The 23,176-nt window shown below is 39.6% G+C and overlaps 1 protein-coding gene and 1 non-coding gene across 2 annotated transcripts in view; both read right to left on the minus strand.

The window, feature by feature from the left end:
- LOC104220873 (uncharacterized) overlaps positions 1-7,301 on the minus strand; it is a 29,717-nt gene extending 22,416 nt beyond the window's left edge. The window contains exons 1-2 of the mRNA XM_070149334.1: positions 7,225-7,301; positions 6,769-7,114 (exon numbers count right to left, since the gene is read on the minus strand). Of these exons, the coding sequence (XP_070005435.1) occupies positions 6,769-7,114; positions 7,225-7,301 (423 nt within the window). The remainder of the gene's footprint in view (positions 1-6,768; positions 7,115-7,224) is intronic.
- Positions 7,302-8,506: 1,205 nt separating this feature from the next.
- On the minus strand, positions 8,507-8,604 carry LOC138872262 (small nucleolar RNA Z221/R21b). Its single transcript, XR_011400729.1, has one exon. It is a non-coding gene; the product is annotated as a small nucleolar RNA Z221/R21b (small nucleolar RNA).
- Between the last annotated feature and the right edge of the window lie 14,572 nt (positions 8,605-23,176).

Below are 23,176 nucleotides of genomic sequence, written 5' to 3' on the forward strand. Positions count from 1 at the left end.
CCAAAAACCGGGGCAGAAAATTTTCTGCCGATTGTCGAAAATTTTCTCGGAAGAACGGGGAAACAATTTCAATACATTTAAGTTCTAGGTCGCCCACCAGTATAATGCGGGAATACATTTAAGTTCTAGGTCGCCCACCAGTATAATGCGGGAATACTTTTAAGTTCTAGGTCGCCCACCAGTATAATGCGGGAATACATTTAAGTTCTAGGTCGCCCACCAGTATAATGCGGGAATACATTTTAAGTTCTAGGTCGCCCACCAGTATAATGCGGGAATACATTTAAGTTCTAGGTCGCCCACCAGTATAATGCGGGAATACTTTTAAGTTCTAGGTCGCCCACCAGTATAATGCGGGAATACATTTAAGTTCTAGGTCGCCCACCAGTATAATGCGGGAATACTTTTAAGTTCTAGGTCGCCCACCAGTATAATGCGGGAATACATTTAAGTTCTAGGTCACCCACCAGTATAATGCGGGAATACATTTAAGTTCTAGGTCGCCCACCAGTATAATGCGGGAATACTTTTAAGTTCTAGGTCGCCCACCAGTATAATGCGGGAATACATTTAAGTTCTAGGTCGCCCACCAGTATAATGCGGGAATACTTTTAAGTTCTAGGTCGCCCACCAGTATAATGCGGGAATACTTTTAAGTTCTAGGTCGCCCACCAGTATAATGCGGGAATACATTTAAGTTCTAGGTCGCCCACCAGTATAATGCGGGAATACATTTTAAGTTCTAGGTCGCCCACCAGTATAATGCGGGAATACATTTAAGTTCTAGGTCGCCCACCAGTATAATGCGGGAATACTTTTAAGTTCTAGGTCGCCCACCAGTATAATGCGGGAATACATTTAAGTTCTAGGTCGCCCACCAGTATAATGCGGGAATACATTTTAAGTTCTAGGTCACCCACCAGTATAATGCGGGAATACATTTAAGTTCTAGGTCGCCCACCAGTATAATGCGGGAATACTTTTAAGTTCTAGGTCGCCCACCAGTATAATGCGGGAATACATTTAAGTTCTAGGTCGCCCACCAGTATAATGCGGGAATACATTTTAAGTTCTAGGTCACCCACCAGTATAATGCGGGAATACATTTAAGTTCTAGGTCGCCCACCAGTATAATGCGGGAATACTTTTAAGTTCTAGGTCGCCCACCAGTATAATGCGGGAATACTTTTAAGTTCTAGGTCGCCCACCAGTATAATGCGGGAATACATTTAAGTTCTAGGTCGCCCACCAGTATAATGCGGGAATACATTTTAAGTTCTAGGTCACCCACCAGTATAATGCGGGAATACATTTAAGTTCTAGGTCGCCCACCAGTATAATGCGGGAATACTTTTAAGTTCTAGGTCGCCCACCAGTATAATGCGGGAATACTTTTAAGTTCTAGGTCGCCCACCAGTATAATGCGGGAATACATTTAAGTTCTAGGTCGCCCACCAGTATAATGCGGGAATACATTTAAGTTCTAGGTCGCCCACCAGTATAATGCGGGAATACATTTTAAGTTCTAGGTCACCCACCAGTATAATGCGGGAATACATTTAAGTTCTAGGTCGCCCACCAGTATAATGCGGGAATACTTTTAAGTTCTAGGTCGCCCACCAGTATAATGCGGGAATACATTTAAGTTCTAGGTCGCCCACCAGTATAATGCGGGAATACATTTTAAGTTCTAGGTCACCCACCAGTATAATGCGGGAATACATTTAAGTTCTAGGTCGCCCACCAGTATAATGCGGGAATACATTCAGCTCTAGATTTTGGAATCAGTCACCCCACCTGAAGACAGAAGTTTACAACAGAGATCCCCAAACGGGAAACAATGAAATCCCCAGCACCAAGAAGCAGACAACTGCAGAGGCAAGCGCGCAATTCAAAAGGAAAAAAGAACGCGTCTCAAAAGAGTAGTTTGGGAACGTTGTAGCATGCCCAGTATAACAATTCTGATGAAAAGCCATACCACTGAAGAAACCATTGGAAGATTTAAAGGAGAAAGCCGTATCCCCAGCAAATCAAGCAAAGTGATGAGAACTGACATTCAGAAAAGGTGAAGGATCAGCATCATCTCCAAGTTCACAAAATAAAGGCGTCAGAGGAAAGCGTTAGCCGACAAGAAAGCAAGGCAGCAAGAACAAGTTGAAGATGGATGAGATTTCAGGATCCTCAGTTTAACTTAGCTTCTTGTTTTCCTTTTAGAGCAATGTAATAGGGAGATCGGTTGAGCAGTAGCATCCTACAGCAGCATACAACAGCGCACAACAACAGCAAACACTACAGTCGCACGGTAGTCCCAGCTACCAAAATTTCCCGAACTACATTGACCTGATTCCTGTTTCAGCCCAGGATATGTAGGAAACCTCTGAAGCAAAGGTTCGGTCAAATCTTTTTCAAAAAAAAAAAAATGCTTCACATGGAGTATTCGGACGGGCAAAAATCGCTCGCTTTATCTTTGCACGAAAACCCTTCGTGTCTTCGTGCAAAGAGGGGCAGCTGTAAGCACGTGATTTTTGCTTCACGGACAATCGCTCCAAAAGAAAATAAAAATAGTGGCAAAAGGCTTCGCTGTACAATTTTTCGATCTTTCCGTGACATGTGTTGTTAGTCGTTTATGAGTCTGTCCATTTTGCATCTAGTCATTATCAAACAAAAATACAAAAAATATATGTGGCGTTAAAAGAAAATTCAAAAAAATATAAATATATGTGCATCGTCCGTTTTAGGTTGTGATTTAACTTACTTGGTATGATAATTATGTTGAAACGCCATATTGTTATTTGTTTTAATTTCATTTGTTTTATTAGTTATTTTTATTTTTTTTATTTTTCTTTAAATTGGAAAACAAAAGAAAGTTGAAATCAATTTGGGCCCAAAAATAAAACAAAAACAGGCCCAAACCAACGATCTGACCCGGTCCAGACCAGGCCTGCCCAGGAACCTCCTGAAACGACGTCGTTTCAGGCAAATCAATCTGAGCCGTCCGTCCTAGCCGATCCAACGGCTCAGGACCTCTTTCAGCAACCCATGTTCAAACCCGACCCAATAACCAATCCGACCCAACCCCTCACTTAAACCAAACGACCCCGTTTAACTATCAAACGACCCCGTCCCATTTCTCAACATCAGATCTAAGCCGTTGAGATCATCTGATCTAACGGCTCAGATCCGATCAACCTCACCATATATAAACCTTCCCTTACACCCCACGCCCCCTATCCGAACCCCACCCCTCACTCGTCTCCTTCCCTGAACCCTGAAACCCCCAAACCCTAGCAGCCGCCCTAGTCTCCTTCGCCATTAAAGCCGGCGGCACGAACGCCGGTGACCACCCCCTGAACACCCTAAGACCCCCTCACTCCCCTGAACACGAATCCACTAACCACGAACCTCGAATCATCTCCTATCGTCTCGAATCTGGATTTGAAGATTCGAGACAAAACTCGATCTACACCAAACCTCACCACCTTTGTACCAGACACTCCCCTGACCTTCCTCGTGACCAAACCAAACTTGGTTTGGTCCGAATCTACCCACAACTCCCAAAAATCCAGATCTGGAAATCCAGACTTTTGAAACACATGCACCTGGGGAACCCGGCCAGTTTTGACATGGGTTTGAGGTCTAATAGACCTTAATCAAGGTGCTCTCATGTGAGAACACCCTGATTAAAGTTTGTTCGGCCTCAAAAGTTCGAAGATGAATCAGATTTGGGTCTGTGTGATTTAAACATTTTCGGTACGTTTTCCTCTCTTTGTTTGGTTCTAATTAAGTTGTCATCATATTTCTTTGGGTTTGTTTGTTATTTTTGTTATTTTTCATCCAGATTTCTTTCATCTCTTTAAAGACCTTTTTCTTTGGTCGGTTGATTTTCTATGGGTGTATTCTGAATGTACTCTGTGATGAACATGTTCGATTAGATTGGTCGTCAAGTGAATAAACTTATATAGGTTCCCAGTTTTTGAACACAGAATTGTCTGATGCCCTTTAGGTCCCTAAACATATTGTTTATGTGAGCGATTGATTATTACCTGTTATAATTAGTATAGTCGACTCGATAAAAATCGTCGATTAGCTTTCTATAACTAATAAATCGAATGAGCTAATAAGGTCGCATGATTAATTGAGCTTTGTCACTGACTGTATGCCCCAGCATTGTTTGAAATGGTTTGTTTGCACTATATAAAACTGACTGAAAAGGTTCAGCCCAGGCAGTCTTGAGTTCGAACTTTCATCAGTTCAAAAAATGCCCTGATGTTGCAGTAGGCAGGGGCAGTAATAATCAAGGTTGACAGGGGTATTCTGGGGTGTTAAAAAGAACAAAAGTAATTAGTTTAAGTGAGCTGACAAATGGGGTACTAAATTAGGATTAAACTAATGCCAATGGGGGGACAAGACACAAGAGTATGGGTTTAAAAGGAATACTAAAATAAGCCCATAATCCTGGATTAAAGAATAAACCAGGCGTGGGGAACAAAGGGGGCTGGCATCAAGAGATGCTCAAGCATGGGTTTAACAGGGTAAGGGCAGGCTGCAAGTTGCAGCATGGGGGCAGCTTAGCTGCACTTGGTCACTTTGGCTTATAAATAGGCCATTTGAGAACTGAAAAAGGGCTGGACTTTTAGTCTTCAGAAAAAAAAAGAGAGAAAAGGCTGGACTTTTAGTCTTCAGAAAAAAAAAGAGAGAAAAGGCTGGAACTTTTAGTCTGAAGAGAGGTCTACTGAGTTTAAAGAAAACTGAAAAACATAAGGTAGTTTCCCAGTAAACATTGTAACCAAACACTGTCTGAAAGTTGTATAAGAGTTCATATTGGTCCAGCTGCCTTGGCCAAGTTCTGTCGTTCGCATTGATTGATCTGTTTGTGGTTGTTGAACTGTTGGTGTTGCTGCATTGAATACTCTGTTACTGCTGTTTGTTTCATCACTCTTTCCTGGGATTGCTCATTTGGTGCTCGACTATTTGCTGGTTTTCCTTATTCTGGGAAATATTGTTGGTTGTCGTGGGCTGTGGAAAACACTTGGATTGTTGATTTGTTGCTGTGTTGTTGCTGTGTATCTGCTGTTGCTGTGTTTACTGCATACTGCCCAGCTGATCATTCCTTTCTTCTTTGTCCTCTATACCAGGTACACAACCAATGCACTGTCAAAAAATGTAATTGGGAAATTTGAGCATGAATACAGATGAAAGTCCTGAAGAATGTCTTTTATACATAGATTGTTACATTAAATATTCATGTAATGTGTAATAGTTTGCATTCTTGTTTAGATACTGAAGGTAGCCTGTGTGCCCAGTAGATGTCAATATGTGGTGATTGAATGCTAGTTTGTATATGTAAGTTGATAGATAAAAGGGTCTCCAATGCAGTAGGTTGTATCTTAGGTTTTATATGGTTAGCATGTCCTTAAATACATAGAACTATCCATGTTAGTTAATTTCATGTCCTTTTGATAAACTGTCTCCTTACAATTGGCAAACCATTGCCTTAAAATAAACGGCGCAAGTCTGCACTTCTCAACCTCACGAAGGTCGAGCCCGAATCAAACGAACCCAGCAGGCTTTCATCAGAAAGGCATTGGCCCAGGTCCAGCCGATACTGTGTGGGCTGGGTTCGGGCCCACGATGCTCGATTAGCTGCCCATGGGCATGGCCATGTTTTCTTATTCTGCAAAGGCACTCAGAATTCCGTTATAATAACCTGCAAGCATGTAATTGAATAGGGTCATTTTTATTCTCAACTAGTAGAGACAAATGCGACAAGAAACGTAGTTGCTATAGGATCTCCTTTTAAAATAAAGACGAGATGAGCTTCGACAAACAAAAACGCACAAGATGCGGGGCCCTCGTTAAACGTATATTATCGAAGCATTTAGTTTCTAGGACGGGTCGTTTAGCAAATCTCACAACCCTCCTAAATTAACAATACGTTAGACTCTTTAGGACGCGCCTTAATAAATCTTACCTTCTTAAACTCGGGTGCACATTTATGTGACCCAAATCCAATTCTCAACGGAGTCGAAATGTGTTTCTAATCACGGGTACATTGATTGTGACGTGGTTCGAGATGCGTGTCCATGACGTTGTAAATTCATTTTAAAATAAGAATGAGATGAGCCTCACCAAATAAAATACAAATTGCGGGGCCCTCAGTAAATATCTGCTTTAAAAATTGTTTAGACTTCAGGATGGACCGTTTAGTAAAATTCCACGGTCCTACCCAAAATAAATACGCTAGTCGCTTTAGGCACGCCTCCAATAATTTAATTTCCTTAAACTCGGGTGCACATTGATGTGACCCAAATCCAAATCTCAACGGAGTCAAAGTGTGTCGACGACCACGGGTACATTGATTGTAACGCGGTTCGAGATACATTTTCACAACGTTGCAATTCTTGATAAAAACAGTAAATGATAAAAGCGGTTAAAAGTTAAATTTTGCACATAAGTTCACACTTGTATAAAATCAGATAATCAAGCCGAATATAACAGTTGAGCGACCGTGCTAGAACCACGGAACTCGGGAATGCCTAACACCTTCTCCCGGGTTAACAGAATTCCTTATCCGGATTTCTGGTACGCAGACCATAATATAGAGTCATTCTTTTCCTCGATTCGGGATTAAAATTGGTGACTTGGGACACCCTAAATCTCCCAAGTGGCGACTCTGAAATAAATAAACCAATCCCGTTTCGATTGTCCTTTAATTGGAAAAAACTCCCCCTGCCCCCTCGGGTGCGGAAAAAGGAGGTGTGACAGTACCTGATGTATAATCTCATCCAACCCCTCCCAAAAGCGTTGTTTAACCTCCTCATCGAGGCCCATATGAGGCGCATAGGCACTAACGACGTTTACGGTGCACTGACCAACCACCAACTTAATACTCATCAATCTATCATTCACTCGTCTAACCTCAACAACATACTCTCTAAGTTCCCTATCCACCAATATACCCACTCCATTCTTACCCTTCTGGGTTCCAGAGTTCCAAAGTTTATACCCATCCGCCTCCTTCACACTCGACCCTGCCCACCTTGTCTCCTGGACACACGCTATATTGACCCTCCTCTTCTTGAGGATCTTCGCCAGCTCTATAGTTTTGTAACAGCTAGAATGTGTTACAAAATTCTGTCAAATATTGTGAACAGTGGCTGATCTTTTGTTTTAATTATTTTGTAGGGGGGAGATCAAAGCCAGATAAACAATATATTGGGTTACGGTTCAGATTTGGTGTTCCCATTTATTTTGATAATGGTCCAATGTCTTCGTGTCATGCCAATGTTATCTGTTCCCATTTACGTGTTTCTTTAGCTAGATGTGAGAATCACGTATTGATGGTCTAGTCTTCTGTTAGATGACGAGTTATATGTCATGAGATAATCTGGATTTTGAAACGTTTAATTTGGCAAGACAAAAAAGCTTTTGAGTGTCATTTCTAGGAATGGCAAACGGACAGGGCGGGTCGGATATTGGTTCGGGTCGAAAACAAGTAATAAAAAATCGGATCAATTATCCTACCCGACCCATATTTAATACAGATAAAAAACAAGTTAACCGGCGGATAATATGGGTTACCGTTTTTAAAAAGTTCATTATCCAACCCATTTTTTAGTAGATAATATAGGTAATTAACTGATTTCTCGGAATCATTTTGTCACCCCTACTCATTTCTAACGGTTAATTTCTGTGATATGAACCACGTCCATCTGACACATACCTCTCATATTTGTATGGCCCTTATTATACCTTATCCTCCAGGAAAAGGAGTAATTTCTAGTAGTAAAATAGACTTGCAATTTTGTAAATCAATTCTTTTTCCTTTTTCATACAACTAGATGGGAAAGAAAAATCATTGTTCAATTCAACCTCTCTTACCACACTACAAACTCATATTTGTTTCTTGTTTTGCAGCAATCCAATTCATTTATTTGGCACTTCAGAACTCATAATATCGACGGCAGTTTCAATTGTCCATAACGATTGGAAAATGACATAAAACTTGTACAAAAAACTCACAATATTACTACTAATTACCAGTCATCAAAAAGAAAAATTCATTTCATACAAAGAAACCCCATATGCAACTGATATAGCAACTGGAGGAGTATTAGGAAAAGGAGTAGTGATTGGAAGCCATTGGCATGGGTGGAATCGGAAAGATTTCAACTCTTATATTTCCTTTCGGAAAATATAAATATGACACCAGAAGCTCCCCAAATCCCTCCTCCCTTTCCACTTCCTACATAATTTCCCTTAACTTTTTCTCCTTCAAGCTACTCAGGAATTTGAAATAAGATGTTCAAACCCAAATTTAAATGAAAAAAAACTAAGTAAATTTGAGAAAAATGATATGAACGGGAAAAGGAGCCATCAGAAACCAAAGTTCACCCCCAGAAGCTTTAGTTTATGGTACGGTCCGCGTCATGGTTTGATCTTTCTCATGCGGCTCACCCCCTATGAAGAAAAATTCATTTTTTGGTAAATCGAAAAGAATGCATAAGAGCTCAGAAACAAAATGGGTATGAGAAATATATCATCACTCAAAAAATAAATTTTGTAAGAGTGGTGCATGACTATCTCCAGATCTCATCACAGCTCTTAAAATATGAATTTTGAAAAATTGTAGTGTGTTAATATTCAGCGAGAAACTGTAGGAAAGGAAGAAATGGTTGGAAGCCATGTGAATGGGCGGAGTAGGCAAGATGTCTCAATTTTTATGAAACATAAACATATGACATCTTGCCAAACATAAACATATGACATCTTGCCACCCCGCTCACACCAAAAGCTTCCCAAAATCCTCATCCCTTTCCACTGTGTGTGTGTAGATCTGTAATTGCTGATGCCCTTTTATATAGAATATGATAAGTAATAAATTTATAAAAGATGGTGAAGAGCGGCTGATAGAAACCCTCATTCGTTAGATTTACCATCGTATCCTCCTAAAGTCCCCATTATTACAAACTGGAAACTCTTACGACTACTACATGAATAAATACCTCCGTCCAGATTTCGTGTTTCAGTTTACAAAAATATTGGGAGAAATATATAGTATATCGCTTCTAAAAATAATAGTCCGTGCTATAATGTAGGGTACATGGATCGAGTTGGTTCGAGTTTTTCAGTTATCGGGGCATTTGCATTTATACCCGCTTTTTTGTCACGTTTTAACTTGTGTCTGCTTTGCAAAAAAATTTGCAAGCGTACCCGCTTTTTCGCATAACTTCAACATACGGGGCTGAAGTAGCAAATGCAATCACGCAAAACTTCAGCATTCTAGTAGCCGGGCCTGAAGTTCAGCTCTAGAGCTGATTTTTTTTTGTAACTGTCGAACTTCAGCTCTAGAGCTAAAGTTTTTGTTTGTAACTGGCGAACTTCAGCTCTAGAGCTGAAGTTTTTGTTTGTAAGCTTCATGTCACGACCCAAATCGATGGGCCGCGACGGGCACCCAGTACCTTACTTGACTGAGTACCAACGTAATGTACCTTTATTATTAAATCATTATATACATGTGACATATGGGCCTAATAGGCTAACATAATCATTTATAAACTAAAACATAAGCCGACAGGGCCGTACAATCTTCCACGTACACGACATATATCTACAAGCCTCTAAGAGTACATAAGTGTCACAAAGGTCGGAACAGAGTCCCGTCATACCTAACAATAGACGTCTAAATCATACTAACCAAATACGCAGCTTCAAAGCAAACAGAGCGCACCAACATCTTCCGCTGAGCTGATAGCCTACTTGGAAGGCTCTCGACCTATCTATCAGGACCTACGGGCATGAAACGCAGTGTCCCCAGGCAAAAGGGACGTCAGTACGAATAATGTACCGAGTATGTAAGGCACATAAATAAATACATAGGAGACATGGAAGACATATGGAGTACATGACTCAACCCGTACGTCTGAATAACTTTGTAAATCATAAATTACTTTCAGCGTCATGCATATGCGTATGAATGTCATGTCGTGCATAGGTATATGTTTCATAACATCATCAGCCTCTGAGGGCATCCATCATATCATATCGGCCACTGTGGGCAAAATCATCATCGTATACCAGCTGATTAGGTGGTGGTGCGTATATAACGCCATAACCTTTCCCATATCCCATATACATATATATATACCTACATAATACGCGTATATAACGCCGTTTGAATACATACATTTATATGCGTATATAACGCCATTTGAATACATACCCATATATGCGTATATAACGCCGTTTGAATCATATTTCAGCCACTGTGGGCAACAACATCATCATATACCAGCTGACCAGGTGGTGGTGCGTATATAACGCCATAACCTTTTCCCATATCCCATATACATATATTTACATATATACGCGTATATAACACCATCTGGTCATGGGTCAGTGCACATGAATGCAGTCATAAAAAGTACGTCAATAAAATTATTCGGAATGTCATAAGACCATTTTGCCTCTGAGTAATATCATAAAGTAAACCCTTTTCAACTTTCGTATTTTTCTAAGACCCATGAACAGATGATAAAATATTATGACACATGGAAATTAAAGAACATGGATATTTCTATTACTTCTATGAGTAGAGTCACTTATGAAATTTGTGCATTTGCACGTTTCGTTTATATCGTATGGATCATGCCAAAAGAAAGAAGGGATAGCCTTAACATACCTGGAGTAGGGAAAACTCAGTATAATACTCCATTGGAAAACCTTCGTTGATTGAGCAAAATTCGCCCCTGCTTCTTTAGAAATTCACGGACGAAATTTTATTTAGTTCCTAAAAATTTTGGAACGAATAACATTGAATTCATTTGAAAACGTTTCTGGTTCTTCTTAAGTTTGAAAGAATAACGTTGAATTCATTGATTTTTTTGGAGGAATCGTGTTTGGTTTTGGAAGGAAATAGGTTTCTGCTTTTGGTATTTGTGCAGATAGTACTAGTTACATTAGTTTTGCAAATGCTTTCAAAACTGAAGTGGCAGCAAGAAACAATGAAAATTATTTAAGTTTTCCATGTGTCTAGAATTTGGACTTGGAAGATTATCCATTTGTCACCTTAATTAGTATTTTGGTTGCCACCTAATGAAATTTTTCTAAGAGTCATAGTTTTATCATGTAGCTTGATGCCACGTTTGGAGGGTTTAGTCTTATCTTATTATTTTATCAATTAGTTAGATAGTATCCCGTTACCCGATAATTAATCAATTACCCGTATCATTAAAAATGACCACAAATTACTTAAAATTTTATTTATTTTTAAAATACTTTATATATACTTTATATATTATACTACCGTGGTTATATGGTACCTTGCATGGTACTAGTTCATAATTATCGGGTATTATCACTCGACCCGTATTTTATTCCAAATTAACTACTTTCAACGAAACTCGTTTTCTTTAATCCGTGTACCCTCTTATTCTTCATAACACTTATTTATTGCTTGCTATAAATAGCGTAAGTACGTTAACGTCAAGATGATCTCATCTCCTAGTCTTACATCGGTTAACTGAAAACGAAAATTTTAACATACAATACTTCAGGGTGCAACATCGTTGTAACTTAATACTGCGGGACGTGACATCTCACTTCTGGTCTCTCATTAATATATTTATGGCTTATTTTCATGCACAAAAATATGGGGTGTAACATCATTCCCCCCTTTGGAACATTCGTCCTCGAATGTTGACTGGTGCGCTTATCGTTCTCATATACCATAGCTCTTGCGAATACTTTAGTAGTCTTGTTGCCATCTAGGCCACTGTTCTGTGAATAAGTCCAAAGGTCAGGGTATTCTCCCCCTTTTAGGCCTCTTTCCCACGCCATGACTTGCGATCAAATTCCTTCCAATCTCATTATTGTTGTTACCTCCCATCATGCATCTTTTATGATACTAACCTTGTAAGTGTGCTTATGCGATTCTTCTCTCCTTTTTCCTCCAGTTTGTAGCAAATTCCAAAGTTCTTCGCTTTTTGTCGAACTTATGAATATTGCTATATCTTATTTTATAGGCATGGTTATCCATTCGTATGATTGTACTGCATCTACATAGGTTATACTATACCATAACTCTTACCTCGACTTCTCGTTACTGAGGTCTGCTACCAAATCCCAGGTTACTTTCATTGTTTATCCCATACGTATAAATTTATGTCCTCTAATGCTTCCACATTACTATTCATGTTAAGAATGACGGCCTAATCTCTTCTCATACTTATAACTTTCATCCATCCATTGTTGATCCACCTCAATTTTGATCCACAATCCACCCCTGATAACTTAACCTTTTATGTAATATTGCTGCTAGAATTTATGTTTTATTGGGGAACATCTGAAATGATTAGATTAATCCACCTAGGGCGATACCCTTCTTTCATAACCGTATCTCACAGCATTCCAATGTGACTTACCTTGCGTGGGTATTTTAATCCCGTCCAATTCATGAGATTTCTTTCTTTTATTCATCAGATCATTACTCAATCGAAGGTCCAAACGTCATTCATTTTTTTTCTAATAATAATTACACCCTCATTCTATTAACAGGGAAACATTTCATCTCTTCTTAATGTTATTAGTCTTATACTCCTTTGAGTTCATTCAGGCTATACTAAACTTTCTATAATTTAGAGAAACCATTAGCTTTCTTATTTTCATGGGTTTCAATCCCGAGGACTTATCCGTTCTCATCACCCTTTCACTTGCCTTTCCTCATCCTTACTCATGTTTCGTTAAAACTTTGTTGCTCTACTATACTTTAGCTTGGGACCTATACATATCTATTTATTGTATCCGCGACCTTCCTTCAACTTGCTTCCACCATAGATTTCCTTATGTTATTTTGGAACATCAAGCGAGACATCACATCGTCTCTAACTATCCTTTACTCTCATAATCAAGTTATTCGATACCTAGACCATAGGCTTGAAGATATCCTACTAACGCTGGTGCTATCATTCCTGAATATTGAATCCATGTGCTTATAGACTTCTATCCGAAGTATGGATTAGTCACGATCTTCTGCCTTTGAGTATCTCGTACGTTGTTTACTTTTTCCTTAATTACCTTAAAATTTCACATCGTATCTTCTATCTCTTTCATGGCCTTCCCTCCACATAGGTATAATTTACGTCCATAACTTGAAGTTTTATGATAATACTCACACCTCTGCTACATACACTATCCGATGGGAGCTTCGTACTGACTTCTTATGAGGCTGGTACTTCTTCAAACTGACTTTCTTGTAGAGCCATTATAGATTATGGTTGTTATGTTATTTCTCTTGAACATCTGATATTAAGAGTGATCCTGAGGTCTATAATTCTCTTGGCCCCTCCTGTTTTGCTTAGACGATGTAACTCTTTAGTCTCCTCTTCTCTCTGATCAGCCTCTATGTAGGCTTAAGATATCTTCCGACATGTGGCTCCTGGTATTAGTTATTACTTCAGCCTTTCATAGGCATTGAGGTATATTCATGATAAAATCCTTTAACAATTCAACCCTTCATCTATGGCCTAGGCTCAATTCTTTTTTTTAACGTATACCGGAATCTTCTACGACTGTATAAGATGCAGGTATAAAACTCCAAACCCTTAAGTGAGTTCTTAATGCAACCGATTCTGGACCATTGATCAAATAATTCTTTCGATCCATCTTAGCTTTCAACGTAAGCCATTGCTTTTCCTAGTCTTTCTGCCCCCTTGTTGCGTCCATACTTAGCTTATCTTAGTTCATGCATGCCGGAGTTTGCGTACAACTCATATGATCTGAATATCACTTCTGATTTTACTCCCTGTTCATTGGCCACTGTAGGTTCCACTTTCTTAGGGAGTTCATACAATGTTGTTTTGAGACTGTTGTCACACGACCATTTCCTCTTTAGGTCGTTGTACTGAGGTTAAAGCCTTCTTCCTTATTTCCTCAGCTAGTCTTTCGTCGGAGTACTTAGGGAAGACCCTCTGACTCTTGTAAAGATGCGAGCTTATTATCCTGTATTCCCGATTGAATATTTGATGTTTGTGCTCACTTGTAATTATCCTTAGTTACTTACCTCCATAGTCCATACTGATTTCTGTTACTCTGAGGATTAACTATCCCCTCTGGTAGTCGCGTTGGAGTCACGAACTTATTTCTCGAAATAAGGATATAACCTTATGGCCTATACTCTTTTGTTGTCTTAAGGCCCATTACCTTTTGTCTCTTTCTTCATTTAACTATAGGTTCTGTAACACTCTACCGTTTTCATCCATGTATCACCACTTATTCATAATACTTCCTTATATCTCTTCTTATTACTCTGCTAATATTTTTGCATATCCCTTTTCTTGTGAAAACTTCAATACGATATTTTTTCGCTTTTAACTTTCCTTTGCTCCATCCAGTGGCTCTTCAAGTTGCTTAACGTTCTTGCTTTACTAGGGATGCGAGCCACACTAAGGTAATATTTATCCCTTCAAGGCTTATAGTGCATGTCTTTGTAGTACTCATATCTGGCTGCATTATTTTAGAGTGCACCATCTGGGTGTCTCATAAAGAGATCTATTAGCACATTTGCACTATCCGGAAATGTCAACTGACGCAATCAATTCATCCATCATAACTTCTTATACTACTTTTGTTACCTTCCCCCCATAGGGCATATCTGGAAGGGGTGCGTTCAATTGTATATACCTCTGTTACTATTGAATATAACTCAAAAAGCTTATGTTCCTGTGCCTCAATTATAACCGCTGTTAACCTTCATTAACTGGGTACCTCGTACCCTTTTTCACCTTGCTCCTTTTACTTGCTGAAACTTGTACTTATCTTCTTAATCTCTCATTATCCTTCACCATAAAGATGGATAGGAATTCTTGCCTTGAGGCTTCTTATTAGGAATCTTACACCTTACAGTACACCCACGATCTGCTAAAGACCTCGTATTTACTTATCGTAAGCATCATACAAAAATCCAATTCCTCTTACTCAACTCTTTCACAACTATTTCTCTTTCCAACCTTCTTTCCGGATGTAGGCATCATGTTATTATGAATAACATAGAATTTTGGAACTTGAATTCTTATAAGTGAGCTCTACCACACGATCTAGAGTAAGAATAAAGAGTGACAATCCTAAATGCCCTGTAGCCTCCTGCTTATAAGTGTGGTGCACGATACACCCATAAACAAGACTCTACTAGACACGACTTGTAGACTCCCTAGGACAAAACTGCTCTAATACCACTCTTGTCACGACCCAAATCGATGGGCCGCGACGGGCACCCAGTACCTTACTTGACTGAGTACCAACGTAATGTACCTTTATTATTAAATCATTATATACATGTGACATATGGGCCTAATAGGCTAACATAATCATTTATAAACTAAAACATAGGCCGACAGGGCCGTACAATCTTCCACGTACATGACATATATCTACAAGCCTCTAAGAGTACATAAGTGTCACAAAGGTCGGAACAGAGTCCCGTCATACCTAACAATAGACGTCTAAATCATACTAACCAAATACGCAGTTTCGAAGCAAATGGAGCGCACCAACATCTTCCGCTGAGCTGATAGCCTACTTGGAAGGCTCTCGACCTATCTATCAGGACCTACGGGCATGAAACGCAGTGTCCCCAGGTAAAATGGACGTCAGTACGAATAATGTACCAAGTATGTAAGGCACATAAATAAATACATAGGAGACATGGAAGACATAAGGAGTACATGACTCAACCCGTACGTCTGAATAACTTTGTAAATCATAAATTACTTTCAGTGTCATGCATATGCGTATGAATGTCATGTCGTGCATAGGTATATGTTTCATAACATCATCAGCCTCTGAGGGCATCCATCATATCATATCGGCCACTGTGGGCAAAATCATCATCGTATACCAGCTGATTAGGTGGTGGTGCGTATATAACGCCATAACCTTTCCCATATCCCATATACATATATATACCTACATAATACGCGTATATAATGCCGTTTGAATACATACATATGTGAGCACGTGATTTTTGTTTTACGCAACAATCACTCCAAAAGAATTAAAAAAAATAACAAATGGTCTTGCTGTACAAATTTTGGATTTTACATGGCACTTTGTTAATTATTTTATGATTTTTGCCCATTTTTATTAAAACAAAATACGAAAATGTATGTGTCATGCGTAATGTGAACCGTAATCCGATTGTTAAATGAAAAATCACAAAATACGTATTTTTTGTCCCGATTTGTTTCCTTGTTTAATTTTACCTACTTTTAACCTTACATGCGTGAAATAAATATGTTAATTAATGGTGTTTGGTTTTATTTAATTAGGTTGTGTATTTAGGAAATTAGAAATAAAAAAAAGAGGGGTAAAATTTGTTTTAAACGAATTTGGGCCGTTCCCATTTCAAAACCTGAAGCCCAAATGAACGACCCAAGCCACCGGTCCGGACAGCCCACCCCCCAAGCCACAAAACGACGTAGCTTAACTCCAAGACTACGTCGTTTCAATACTAATCCATCACGACCGTTCAAACTAAGCTGATCCAACGGTATGGATCTCTCACCCATAACCCCATAACCCGACTCGTTACCCGAACCAATTCTGACCCCTACTAAGCCAAACGACGACGTTTCTTTTAAGCCTGCAGATCCAAGCCATCCATCTCGCCTCATCCAACGGTTGAAATCAATCCACCCATCCCATATAAAAGGTCCCTATCATACCCTGCCCCCCCTATCCAAGACCCCAACCTTTCGTCCTCATCCCCTTCCCCTCCAAACCCTAGCTGCCCCTGTATTCTTCACCATGAAAGCCGGCGGCATGGACGCCGGTGACCCCACCCTTAACACCGTAGAACCCCCTTGCCATCCTGAACATGGATCTATTAACCACTTAGCTCAAATCCCCTCCCACCGTCTCGAATCTTCATTTGAAGATTTGAGTCGGAACCTGACTTACACCAATCGACCTCAACTTCACACCATATAATCCCCAGACCCCCCTCGTGACCAAACTATGCTTGGTTTGGTCCGAATCTAGCCAGGGAAACCGAATCCCAGATCTAATTTTTTGAACCCTAGGTTTCTCCGTGCCTGTTCCGTATCTGTTCAAGCCGAAGAGATTAAGGTCTAATGGACCTTAATCGAAGTGTTTCTCATCTGAGAAACACTTCGATTAAAGTCCGTTCAGCCTTAAGAAAGGTCTGTTCGAATCCAAGCTAAGGCTTTTGATTTTTCGGATTTAAGGTGAGTTTTTGTTTTCCTTTTTCTTTATTTTTAGTCCATGTGTTGTTTAAGGGGCTGTTCATGTTTTGTGAAATTTGTGTTTTGAATTTTATCAACTGTGTCCTGTCCTCTTTGCCTGAACCTACGTGTTTGATTAAGTCCCTCTTCTGTTCACTAATAATGTGTATGTGTAAGCTATACAATCAAATGAATTTGAATTGGTTCGTTCATTTAGTTCCTAGGGCCATTCTGTATTAATATTACAATCTGAACCCCTTGTGTGATACTGTTAAATGTCTGATTTTGGCTACGATTGTGCATGCTATGATTAATATAGTCGAGTCGACATGTGTCGTCAATTAGTTTTAACTGCCTGAACAATAACAAATCGATTTGCTTCTGATAAGCATTGCCTGAATCAATTAGGAACTGAGTTTAGTGCCTATAATTGTTAATTTGAATCAGAAATGTAAAATCAATGTTTTGTTTAGTTACAGTTCTGAAATTGGAGGGCATGTGCACTTGTGCACAACATGTGCATTTGTGCACCACATGTGCATTTGTGCACAGCCTGTTGTTCCTGCATAAGGGCTTTTGAATTAAATAGTTTGACAGCATATGCTGTCAGACTACATTCTGCTGCCCATACCCTACTTTAGTTTCAGAAATAATAAACATTACTCAAAGTAAGTCTGTCAGGGAATATCATGGGGTTTGTTTATACTTAATTAGTTAAGTGGAATCTGAAAGGAGGAGAGCACATGGGAGGGGTGTTAAAGGATCTAAACAGGCTGTAAAAGGTTTGATTTTAGGTGGATAAAAGGAGGAACTTCCATCAGTTTTAGGGGGGGATTTTTGGATACAGACAGAGGGACAGACATTGAGAAGGGAGAGTAAATTGAGAGGATAACAACAGGGAGGGGATCAGGAGATCAGATAGAAGGGGGGGGCTGAAGATATACACACATAGACATAGAGACACACACATATTAACACACACAGACAGAAATAGATAGAGAGAGGCATAACACAGAAAAGAGGGACTGAATCTTCATCTTTGTCTTGATTCTCACTGGTCTGGATTTCCTTGTTCCATATTGATTTCTTCTGAGTCCTGTTTGAGATTACTAGTTGTGTGTAGCATCAGTTCATTTCTGGATCTATTCTGCCCAAATTCTGATTCACTCTGCTGGGAATTTGCTACATTCTGCCATTTTTCATTAGTTCTAAACTGCACCTTGCACTGGGAATTTGTCCTGCTGTTTGTTCATCTGTTACTGCTGTTTCGCTTGCACTGTTGCTCAACTGATTCTCTTGCTTTCTTCATTGTAAGCATCTCCTCAGGTACACACTTCGAATCTGTCTGATGTAACTGATGTCGCAATGAAAGTTGGATCGAAAGATCCGAAGAATTTTTAATCATCTGTTGCCTTACTTATAGCTTTGCGAATATTGTTAAAGATGTATAAATCCTTTAACTTGTAGCCTGAGAGAGAATACATTAGTAAGCTTGTACTTAATTAATGTTTGTGTTGATTTGAAACTGTGGTGTTTGATTCGTTTAGTAGCATACAAGATGTAAATGTAACACATGGAATGTGAAACTATTTAGTGCGATTGCTAAAGTTAAATTCACTCTTTCAGCATGTTTTGAATAAGTAGGGGCAAATGGCTATTAAACCTAGCCAAGTATAATACAGTTTTTGAATCGTCCAGTTTTCGATTTCTTTAGGCAGTTTATAGGACTAGTTTTGAATATCATCGGCAGTATTCTTTAATAAGGAATTCTATTAACCCTGTTTAAGCAAGTTAATCTAAATTCGACCTAAAGATGTTTGTTCGGATTAAGTGTTGTATTTCGTTAGAATAAATGGATTTCTTTTGTCAAATTAAAGCATTTTTTTTTCATTGAAGTATAATGTTTTCTCAACTTTGTAAATAATTAACCATAAGAATCCGGATTAGGCCAAAGCATATAACTAAATTAGCATGTACCTTTCTCTTCTAGTTTTAGAGACAAAAGCATTAGAAATGTAGCCACTTTAGGATATCCTTTCTAAAAATAGAGACGAGCCTCGCCAAATAAAACGCAAAATTGCGGGGCCCTCAATAAATAACCATAATAAATATTTTAGAATTCGGGATAGGCCGTTTAGTGAATTTCATGGCCTTCTACAAAAAATAATAACGCGCTAGACTCTTTAGGCGCGGCTTAATAATTTGACCTTCTTAAACACGGGTGCACATTGATGTGACCCAAATCCAAATCTCAACGGAGTCAAAATGTGTCGACGACCACGGGTGCATTGATTGTGACGTGGTTCGAGATGCATTTTCACGACGTTGCAATTCTATAAAAAATAAATGATAATAATAAAAGCGGTTTAAACTTAATAAAAGCACATAAGTCACAACATGTATTTAAATCAGATATTTAGCCATTATAACAATTTAAGCGACCGTGCTAGAACCACGGGATTCGAGGGTGCCTAACACCTTCCCTCGGGTCAACAGAATTCCTTACTTAGAATTTCTGGTTCGCAGACTTCATTTGGAAAAGTCGAAAATTTCCTCGATTTGGGATTCAAGATAAACCGGTGACTTGGGACACCAAAAGCCAAACCTTTCCCAAGTGGCGACTCTGAATTAAATAAATAATCCCATTTCGAATATTGTCACTTAAATTGGAAAAACTCCCCTCGCGCATCTAACCCTCCGGGGCGGGCGCGCAAAAAGGAGGTGTGACAGCTCTGGCGACTCTGCTGGGGAAAAGTTCACCCAGAACCACTGGTTCAGGGTTCAAGAATTCGAGCTTAGAATAATTGTTATATTTGGCTTTATTATCTGATCTTTATTACATGTTTTTGCATAACGTGCTAAATGTTGTCTTTTACCGCTTTGATATTATCTGAACTGTATATAAACTGTGCCGAAACCCTTCTCTTCTTACCTCCGGGGAGAAGCTCGCTGGTCGAGACTCCCTATTCTGTTAGTGTCAATACCTGAAATAAGAAAGAGGTCGGACAAGTTACAAAGCCGGACGATCTCGCGGGTCCCCGGTACGTAGCCCCCTCCTCGACTCGAGTTGTCCGCTCGGGTACACAGTCTAGAACAAATACCCAGGTTGTGGACCTAGTATAACGAAACTTCATGCCGGATCCCTAGTAGGAACGCTTATTTGCATCATGTTGCATTTGACTTAGGGGACTCAACACAGGGGTTGGGTTCATCTAGGACTAGCAACCTGAAATGAAAAGACCATCTTGCTGCATCCTATTTGTTTTGCGCATTTATTTGCTTCAGTTCCGCATGCCGACCGGTTTCTAATAATAAAAGGGAAAAAATAGCAGCGTAGGGAGATATTTACTTCTTTTGGAAAAACCAATGTCCGAGTAGTGTCGAAACCTCGCCGGAATTTCTTCTAAAAAATATAAATAAAAAAAAATTGTCTTCTAGTTTGATTTTTTTTTTAAAAATAATATAAAAATTTTCTGTTTATTCACTTTCAAAATCAAAAAAAGAGAAGGTATTTATTTAAAAGTAAAAAAAAAATAAAAAAACGGAAAATTCATAATTCAAAAAGAAAATGTTGTTTCTTTCGTAGTACCCCTTTATAAATTCAGACTAATAGTCCAAATATTTCCTAAAAAAATATATATTTTCTTTAGTCTTTATCTCTTTTCAAAAGAAAAAAAATATAATAAAAAATATATATTCTTGTTTTCTAGGTTGATTTGATTTTCTCTATTCACGATATCCCGAACTACGCCGGTTTGATTCTCACCGGATGTGAGATACGTAGGCAACCCTCGTCGGGTTCAACCCCATTTTTGCTAAAATAGCCAAAATCAATAAATAAATAAAAAAAAAAGGAAAAGATGTGTCGAAATTTTAAAAGAGTCATAAATAAGTCAGGTGATGCTGTTTTGTCATAAATAGCCGAATGTTCCCGAAAAGGGACGCCGGAAGGCTGACTTTGTATAAACAGCCACCTTTGGGTCTTGTTTAACATTTTTTGTCCAGTTGACCCACACAGCCTTAAAATCTTCATCCCCGAAGTGTTTAAAGGCCGTGTTCAAAACTTGATCCCCTTTGTAAAATATTTTTTAGTCAAGTCATTTTTGTTAAAATCACCTTAATAAATGTGCAGGATGAGCACGATGCAAAATGAACACTTTTCAATAATGACCAAAATCCCTGTCAAGTTACGGCTATGGTGGAATGATCTAGGTGTTGAAGGACAAAATGAGGTCAAGAAATATCTGAAAGGTCTCGTGGGTTTGTTGGAAATCCAGCCTCGGGGAGATATCATAAGAGCTTTGGTTACCTACTGGGACCCGGCGCACAATGTTTTCCATTTCTCTGATTTTGAACTCACCCCGACTTTGGAAGAAATGGCCGGGTACATCGGGAATGCTGAACTTCCGTTGAGGCAAAAATACTTGGTCGCCCCAAGAGTTGTCACGGTACATCGGTTCCTAGATTCATTGAAGATACCCAGAACGGTCCACAACCCGGATCTGGCAGCCGGATTTTGTACTCCATGCTTCATATATGATAGGTACGGTCATGAGGGGGGATTCAATAATCCAATCAACAAACTGTGCAGCAAAGGTGTTCGTCAGAAGTGGGACAAACACAGACGGGTAGCTTTCATGATGATGTTCCTGGGCCTTCTGGTATTTCCAAGGAAAGACGGAAACATTGATTTGAAGATATCCGGGGTCGTCAGCACTTTACTCACGCAAAATGACAGTACTCTCGCACCTATGGTGGTATCTGACATCTTTCGAGCTCTTACAGCTTGTAAAGCTGGGGAAATTTCTTCGAAGGTTGTAACTTGCTCCTACAAATGTGGATGACCGAGCACCTCTGCCATCGTTCCGAGATTTTGAGCCATGGTTCCCCGGAAAAGACTTGCATAGAAGAATTTTACACGAGAACCAAAGAGATCAGTTTGCCCAAAGGAGTCCTGGCATGGACCTCGTTCTTTCAAGCTCTTACTGCCAGCCAAATACAATGGACGCTAGGATGGTTGCCTGTTGATGAGATCCTATATATGTCGGCAGCTAAAACTCATTTCTTACTGATGGGGCTTAAGAGCATTCAACCTTACGCACCCTGCCGAGTTTTGAGACAGTTCGGAAGATGCCAGACAGTACCTCATGAGGAAGATCTTAGCACTCAAGCAGTTGAGATAAGTCCTAACGGACAATTCCCAGAAGCGAAGATTCGCCAAATCTGGAGTGAGTGTCAATATTTGAAATCAGATACTTGCGTGCGGGATCGAGCCAAAGGAGAGACGGCGCCAGGTTACCTTGCATGGTATAGAAGGGAACTTGAGCATGAAAGGCCAGCTAAGAGACCCCACATCCGGAATTTCACCGAATCATCGCAAAAGCAGTGGGATTGGTTAGCGAAGGAAAGAGGCTATTGCGCCGAAATCAGCAGGTTAAAGCAACAAGTGGAAAGCTTGAAATATGAGCACAACGTGCAAGTTGCTACCAATCTGGGAGAGCGGAACAGGTTAATTCAGGAAAACGAAATGCTCAGAGCCCAGATCAAACAGATAAGGGTGGATGCGGATAAACAGCCAAGGCGTCGATCAGACGAGCAGCTGATAAAAAGGCTAAAAAGTGAAATCAGGGAATGGCAAGATGGTTTGGAGAAATCTGAAAACGTCATAGCAGAGCTCAGGGCACAGTGGGATACAAGAGCAGATAAGCATCGCCGATACCTGAATCAATTGGAAGGCGACCACGAGAAAACTGTTGCTAAAATAAAGAGAGAGATGGCTACACTTGAGATCAAAGCAGCTAATCAGGCCAAGGGTTTCCAAATTGAGAGCAGATACTGGTACGACTCAATAGCCCAGATGAAGTTGGAAGTACGGCGACTGAAGCATCAGCATATGCAGGATGCTCAAGTATTCAAGATATGTAGCGATCAGATAAAAC

Source organism: Nicotiana sylvestris, chromosome 6, assembly GCF_000393655.2.
Source record: "Nicotiana sylvestris chromosome 6, ASM39365v2, whole genome shotgun sequence".
Lineage (NCBI taxonomy): Eukaryota > Viridiplantae > Streptophyta > Magnoliopsida > Solanales > Solanaceae > Nicotiana > Nicotiana sylvestris.